We start from the raw sequence: 8087 nt of genomic DNA, 5'->3' as shown, positions 1-8087 counted from the left end.
GACCCCTTGCCTAAGGTTTTCTGGCGGGCCCCCAGTCCCACACAGCTTCCAGTCCAATGAGCACCCCAAAAAGCATGAATAACACAGCTACTATTCACTGTGCCAGAAGGCAGGAATAAAATAAGACAGAAACTGAGAGCTAATAAAAGGTTCTAATGCACTACCGCCCACACCATGTCCCAGAGGCACTGCCTGCTACCAGCAACCCCTTGGTCAATTCTTGTATGTATGTATGTATATCTTTATTTATAAAGCGCTACTTATGTACACAGTGCTGTACAGTAGAATTTATTAATACAGACAGGGGGTTAAAGATAATGGATAAATACAAAGTATAACAATAAATACAATAAATTCTTAACACAATGTATGGAATAACTACCGGCATGCTGTGCTACACAGGCCGCAATCAAACCATAAAGTGCACAGGGAATATAACTGAGTGGCCGGAAGCGCACAGCCATCATGAGCTGGGAAGCACAGTGCGTGTGCCCGGGTACGTGTCGGGGGCGCGCAGGCTGGTGAGTACGCGCAGAGCGGGGACGTGCGCAGTAATACACGAGGAAGCAACAGGAGGAGGAGGCGGGGGGAGCACAGGAGCCGCAGGTTTGGCTTTACAGGCTGCAGCACTACCGCTGGGAGCCCAGGGCTTCTCTCACCCAGACTCCGCCTGCCCGTCACCTCCCCGGGGCTGGAGGGTCGCCCAAGGGCTACAGTGTGGGCTGAGCGCTGCTGCAGAGATGCTTGGCGGGGAAACTTTATTGAGTTCCTTGGACTTGTGCTGAGCGGGACAGCGGCTGGAGCCGGCGAGAAGGGCAGGTGTGCGGCGGGGAGAGGGGCAGGTAAGCGGCTGGAGCCGGGGAGAGGGGCAGGTAAGCGGCTGGAGCCGGGGAGAGGGGCAGGTAAGCTGCTGGAGCCGGGGAGAGGGGCAGGTAAGCGGCTGGAGCCGGGGAGAGGGGCAGGTAAGCGGCTGGAGCCGGGGAGAGGGGCAGGTAAGCGGCTGGAGCCGGGGAGAGGGGCAGGTAAGCTGCTGGAGCCGGGGAGAGGGGCAGGTAAGCGGCTGGAGCCGGGGAGAGGGGCAGGTAAGCGGCTGGAGCCGGGGAGAGGGGCAGGTAAGCGGCTGGAGCCGGGGAGAGGGGCAGGTAAGCGGCTGGAGCCGGGGAGAGGGGCAGGTAAGCGGCTGGAGCCGGGGAGAGGGGCAGGTAAGCGGCTGGAGCCGGGGAGAGGGGCAGGTAAGCGGCTGGCAGGGAGATTGGCAGCCTGCAGGGGTAGTTATAGGGCACTGGCACCCTGTGGCACAGACACTTTTTTAAAGGGCTCCTTCGCCCAAAAACTTTTTTTTTTTTTTTTGTATAATAAGAGAATGTGATGCTAAGCCATATCCAATGTATTTCCAGAATACTTTCATAGAGATGGAATGATTTGGTGACTGCACTGCTGGTTCTGACTGCTGAGACAATATAGCACAAGCCAGGTGATTAACTTGGGGGAGAGCTGACATCTGCTAGAGTGGGAACTGGAAAAGCATGAACAAACCGTGCTTTTAATTGCAATTACACTTACTAATAACTGAAGAAGAAAGTCCTTTTCAGATGGAGATCCTGTTTAATAAGACACGCTCACCTGTGGGCACTTAGGGAGCTCGCCCAGTGGCACTACAGCACAGTTTGTGTCTGCAACAACTGGTCACTGGGGATCTCACTTTATGGCACATCTGGGTGGTGGGGCTCCCATCTTGCCAAAATGGGAAATTGTTGCAGAGAAGGAGGTATATTCTGGAATGACATGTTCTGCAGTAGAGCTTGGATAGCCAGTGGCAGCAAATTCCCTCAGTGGCCCCTGTGCTATAGGTGGCCAATCACATTCCCTCAGTAGCCCCCTGTACTAAAGGTGGCCAATCAAATTCCCTCAGTAGCCCCCTGTACTATAGGTGGCCAATCAAATTCCCTCAGTAGCCCCCAGTACTATAGGTGGCCAATCAAATTCCCTCAATAGCCCCCTGTACTATAGGTGGCCAATCAAATTCCCTCAGTAGCCCCCTGTACTATAGGTGGCCAATCACATTCCCTCAGTAGCCCCCTGTACTATAGGTGGCCAATCAAATTCCTTCAGTAGCCCCCTGTACTATAGGTGGCCAATCACATTCCCTCGGTAGCCCCCTGTACTATAGGTGGCCAATCACATTCCCTCAGTAGCCCCCAGTACTATAGGTGGCCAATCAAATGCCCTCAGTAGCCCCCAGTATTATAGGTGACCAGTCAAATGCCCTCAGTAGCCCCCTGTACTATAGGTGATCAATCAAATGCCCCCAGTAGCCCCCTGTACTATAGGTGGCCAATCAAATTCCCTCAATAGCCCCCTGTACTATAGGTGGCCAATCAAATTCGCTCAGTAGCCCCCTGTACTATAGGTGGCCAATCAAATTCCCTCCGTAGCCCCCTGTACTATAGGTGGCCAATCACTATAGGTAGCCCATCTCACCCTTATAATGTTACTTTTTGGAGTTAGGTAAGAAAATCTAACTAGAAAGGCTGCACTGATTCCATTGAAAGGAATACTGAAATGCATCCTGTAACATCCCCAGGAGCTGATGTTAGGCTTAGCACTTTTCCCAATGTTCTCCAGAAGTTAGGCTGCTGTCTGGTTTTCTCTGGGCTGGTTTTCTCTGGGAAAACCGCTTGCCGAAAATTCAGCCCTATGCCTGCTACTTGTGCCTGCACCCGAATGAATGGGATACGCTTGGGTGCAGGCACATGTAGCCGATATACGCACGAAAACGCGAGAGAATGCAAAGTCTTGCGTTTTCATGCGTATATCAGCTACATGTGCCTGCACCCGAGCGTATCCCATTCATTCGGGTGCAGGCACAAGTAGCAGGCGTAGGGCTGAATTTTCGGCAAGCGTTTTTCCGCTTGCCGAAAAAATCAGCCCTACGCCTGGTGTGGCATCAGCCTAAATGAGTCTGATTGGTTACAGAACTTATGAACAGTTGGAGGTCATTAGAATAAATAAGGCCTAAATTGGAGCAACAGTCGCTTGTCGCTTCACATATTCGCACATTCTGTCTATTGCTGGTACATGTTCCCACCTACATTAATGTGTATATTTCAGTGTTACTGTTTCTTTAATAGGGGACACTCGTTGTGTTAGTGATCCTGTATCAGTGTGATAACGTTTGTTGTGCTCTCGCCTTTCAATTTCCATTGAGTGTGCGACCTGTTGTGTAGGTAACCCGGCTGAACTCGCCATGTCTACAATAGTAACCCGGACAATCCCTGGTTTTCTTGCGCTCCTTGGAGTCTGTTCATTGGTAGAAACAGTGCCAGGGATTCCTGTGACTATGAATGTTAAACTACAACTCTCAGATTTAAAGACACCTGGGTGTAACAATTGAATTCATCTGACAGTTCTTTTCTGGAATCCATGTTTGTTTGTTCTGACTGCAACTTGTTGCAATAACCCAACGCTGTCCTGTGTAAGCCTATATCAGTGGTTTCTTGTGGCGGATTCACCTTGTAACAATGTATTTATTTGCTCTTTGTTTTTAAATATATTCTTAGATTGGTTTTGTTCCCGTGGGCTGTCAGCATCACCTCTAGAGGAGTGAAATGAGCCATTCCCTTGTAGCTAGAATAGGAATAGGATATGGACAAGTTACCAGGGGTGGCACTTTAAGAGCCAGATTTCTGTTTTTAAAGCCTGGCTGTAATGCCCCCACTGCTGGACTAAACTCCATTTATATTCCAGTCTCTTCCTAACCACTGTCTGGCCATATACTTGCAACCTAGCCAGACATGCATATTTTGGCCCCACACACACTGATTTGGTAAAGATAGGTCTATGGAGACTTAGTACATGTGGACCACATCAACTCACCAATGCAGTTCTAGCCCAGCCGTTAAAGGGCCAATAAGCAGAAGACTCATTCTTGAGGGACTAAGTTGACCTTTTTATCATAATGTGTATGGGCACTGTTACCTGGACCATAGCACCCATATATATTGGCAGTATATTGCATAAATGCCAAGGTCTGGAATTCCCTGAAACCTCTTCTTGAATACAATAAAACCATGCCAAGGTCTGGAATTCCCTGAAACCTCTTCTTGAATACAATAAAACGAAAAATATTTTCTAAATGACATTTTTAAAATGATGTTCCCTGTCTCCATGCACTTTGTGCTCCCAGCAACAGCTTAGTAAGCCCTTTTTGCACTTTGCAATGTAAATGACCCCCTACTAAGTGTGCCCAGGTGTAGTAACTCATAGCAACCAATTAGAATTTCACCTGCTGAAAAGCAAACATCTTATTGGCTGCTATTAGTTTAATTTTCTATGTAATCTTTATTTCCAAGTTTTTATTTTGTAAGAAGGGCATCCTACCCTTTGTTTACGGTAATCTTGTCTATTAATGAGTCCCATTGCTGGAAGGCAGTGCTGATCTTGTGCTGTAGTTGTGGATTTAGTTACCCTTGTGGGTACCCAGCTAATTGTGCTTAATGGATATTTTCCCCGTGCATTGTGACAGAAGCCAGATCGCTTGTTTCTCCACCCTGTTCACACTGTCACTTTGGGTACAGTGGCGGCAGATATCACACATGACACTGAGATGACCGGCACTTCCCTTACTGTGTATCAGTGGTTACACAGTGTTTGTATTCAGCTTTCAACATGTGCACAACAGCAGAACAGAATCTGTTTGTTTGGACAGACCCAACGTCCTTGTGTTCCTGGCACCGACACAACACACATTTATATGTTTATGTAAAAAATGTAAAAACAGATAAAAACAGACATTTAGTATCATGGTATTTGCCCTTGCCATACCCATTAGGGCTCATGATACTGGTTACAGATGGCTACTTGTCTCCTTCTCTCCGAATTAGCTTAGACATGCGTGGGCTGGCTATCAATAGGCAAATGCAGAAGGCTGTTTACGGTAGATAAGGCCAATGAGAGCTTTGCTGGTAGGGTTATGATTTATGTAAACAGTGTTTCTTAGGGGGAACTGTCATTAATGTTCTCTTCTCCATCAGGGTGAATGCTGGAAAATGAAAGCTGCTTGCTCTATATATGTTAAAATAATGGAGCAATTAGTACATGTTTCTCATCAATTTCTATTGGTTTATGTTTTGGCCCCTTCCTGTTTGTTTCTCAGAGGTTTCATAAGACAAGTTAGGAAATTACAGGAACGTTCAGAGATTATACTCTATTGGTAATGCACTGCAACTCCTGATGTGGTCACCCGGGGGCCAATGAAATAACAGGCATGGTTTTAGTAGCAGGAAAAAAAGAAGGGCCTCCAAGCACTCTAGGAGCCCACAGGGCCACAAAAATAAAGGTAAAAATTCTCTTTATTAAAATTACATTAACAAAATAGACATGTCCAAATGGCATGTAGTCATGGACTGGTTTTAGTAGTCTGCAGAAACTGGATGGTAGGTTGCACTTACTAGTTTGCTATTTTGAAGTCTACAAGAGACACGCTGTTTTCTTGCTGCCTATGGGGGTGAAATATATGCACGTTGGAACATTATAAATCATGTATGTAAAGCTGCAATCATTTTGAATGAAAAAAAAAAAATAGTAGGCCCCAAAGTTGCCTGCAGGAGGAAACCGAAGCTACGCATAGGCCTTTACAAGGGCGATTCCTTTTAGGCTAATGTCCCATGGAGAGATTAGTCACATGAGATAAATCTCTGCTACTGCGGGTGACTAATCGTTCTGAAATGCCTTTCCACCAGCGATTCCCTTTGCTGCTTGTGGAAAGACATTTCAGAGAGTTTAGTCGCCTGGAGAAGTAGAGATTTAATCTCTTCGTGGGGCATTTGCCTTATTGACTATGGAAAGGCGTCACACCCCTTTTGTTACATCATTGGCACAAAAGGGGTCTATAAATACAGGGCAGAAGCCAGGTTGGGTTGGGAGCGGGGGGGGGTTAGGGTTGGGAGCGGGGGGGGGGGGGTTAGGGTTGGGAGCGGGGGGGGGGGGGGGGTTAGGGTTGGGAGCGGGGGGGGGGGGTTAGGGTTGGGAGCGGGGGGGGGGGGGGTTAGGGTTGGGAGCGGGGGGGGGGTTAGGGTTGGGAGCGGGGGGGGGGGGGGGTTAGGGTTGGGAGCGGGGGGGGGGGGGTTAGGGTTGGGAGCGGGGGGGGGGGGGGGGTTAGGGTTGGGAGCGGGGGGGGGGGGGTTAGGGTTGGGAGCGGGGGGGGGGGGGTTAGGGTTGGGTGCATCACTAGAAGGACACCTGTGACTTTCCACCTGCCCTGGAGTTACAACTTCCAGCACCCACTGTTAGGCGATAGTGGGAGTTCTAGATCAAAATCACCAGTTCCATGGGTTAAGATGATGATGTGTCTTTGTCAATCACATGAAAACTCTAGGATTACAAGGCATTGTTCCTTCTGCCAAGATATATAATAGTGAAATAATGAATGAAAGCATTACATCCCTGTAGGGCAAGAGGTAGATCTTCAGCTGGGAGCCAGCAAGCCACAACAGTCAAGCAACGGTTAAAGTTGCTTCCTGGGTCCTTGCCATTATTTTGGGTACAAATAAAATGTGTCTTGACTGCTAAATGTTGTTGATTTAAATATGACAATGAGGAGTTTGTTTCTGTGTAATATATTTAGCGTACATTTTCCATCGCTCTGTATCAGCATCCTGACAATACAGCTGACCGTGAAAGGAAAATGTAACTAAATGCAGACCTGCTATTGGTGATGGGCCGGCACCACCGCCTCAGGTTATGTGCACGGGATTGTAAATCTTAACCAGGTGTTTCAGTGCTTATAGGGCACACACACGCACATATTTGTACTGTAGTCAGGATGTGATTGTCATGCATGGCTTTTATGTGTTTTACTGGTTATATGCATTTTTATTTATCCAGAATTCTCCCGTGCCTTGCTCTTGGAAATAATTCTGATTCATAGGTCAAAATCCAGACCCAAAGGCACATTGAACAATGTATAAGAGTTCTACATAAACCTGCTCTGCCCCCTGTGTTGTTTCTTAACTGAATAGCTGATTGGTTGCAACAGATTAGGCCAGTGCTGTCCAACTGGCGGCCCGCGGGCCGCATGCGGCCCTCAACCCCCCTCTGTGTGGCCCCCCACCTGTCTGGCTGCTTTGATGGCTTAACTTTGTGTAAGCTTTAAATGGTATCAGTACTGAGATTAACTGGTCCCCTGCATGGTTCTCACCTCAGATTCAGGCTGTAAACCCCCTGTATTGTTTAAAAATGTAATCCCCTGTGTTGTTCACACCTTTTTATCCCTGCATTGTTCACCCCCAGCAGTGTTCACACCTCAGGCTCAGGCTGTAATCACCCACATTGTTTCCCTGTTCACACCTCAGACATTGTAGGTACTGCCTGGACTATGCTGCCTGTGTATAGGCAGCATAGGATAGGCAGAATATGGCACATAGGCAGCATAGGATAGGCAGAATATGGCACATAGGCAGCATAGGACAGGCAGAGTATGACACACACAGGCAGCATAGGAGAGGTAGAGTGCTGCCTGTGTGTGCCATACTCTGCCTGCCCTATGCTGCCTGTGTGTGCCATACTCTGCCTGCCCTATGCTGCCTGTGTGTGCCATACTCTGCCCTATGCTGCCTGTGGGAGGTGAGCCTGGCAGGGGTTTGTTCTGGGAGTTTGTTAGCAGTTGGAAATAGCCATTAAATGGTCCCTAAGGTGTGTAATTATATGCTGGGGGTTGCTGTGCTATCCACAGGGGAGGAGGAGGCATATGGATTTAAGGGTGTGTCTTAATATGACATAATATAATTCTTTAACATTTGAATGATGGTCGATATCCCTTCAGCGAACATTGTGATAAAATGGGTGTGGTTTGAAGTGGGTGTGGTTTAAAATGGGGGAGTGGTCAAAACTGGCTTCCATTAGCGGCCCTCCACCATGTATGCGAGTGAAATTCTGGCCCTCGGCACCGCAGAAGTTGGACAGCACTGGATTAGGCAACCAGGGCAGATGTGTCAAAGGGTTGGTTCACCTTTAATGAGATACTGGCAACATAAATTAAACCTTTTTTATATATATCATAGAATTATATTTGCATGCTATTTATAATT

At 47.8% G+C, this 8087-nt stretch overlaps 1 protein-coding gene across 4 annotated transcripts in view; it reads left to right on the top strand.

The window, feature by feature from the left end:
* The first annotated feature begins 454 nt into the window (after positions 1 to 454).
* Positions 455 to 8087, top strand: part of svil (supervillin) — a 157747-nt gene continuing 150114 nt past the window's right edge. For 2 of the 4 annotated variants that reach the window (XM_012965660.2, XM_012965654.2), the window contains exon 1: positions 455 to 521. In XM_012965660.2, coding sequence (XP_012821114.1) covers positions 466 to 521 — 56 coding nt within the window. In that variant the 5' untranslated portion in view covers positions 455 to 465. Of the gene's footprint in view, positions 522 to 552; positions 843 to 8087 lie in introns of those variants that run through there. The other 2 variants (XM_012965655.2, XM_012965661.1) reach the window with 2 other exon arrangements.

The sequence above is a fragment of the Xenopus tropicalis genome, chromosome 6 (genome assembly GCF_000004195.4).
Source record: "Xenopus tropicalis strain Nigerian chromosome 6, UCB_Xtro_10.0, whole genome shotgun sequence".
NCBI classification, from domain to species: domain Eukaryota; kingdom Metazoa; phylum Chordata; class Amphibia; order Anura; family Pipidae; genus Xenopus; species Xenopus tropicalis.
This window is presented reverse-complemented; position numbering and strand designations above follow the sequence as displayed.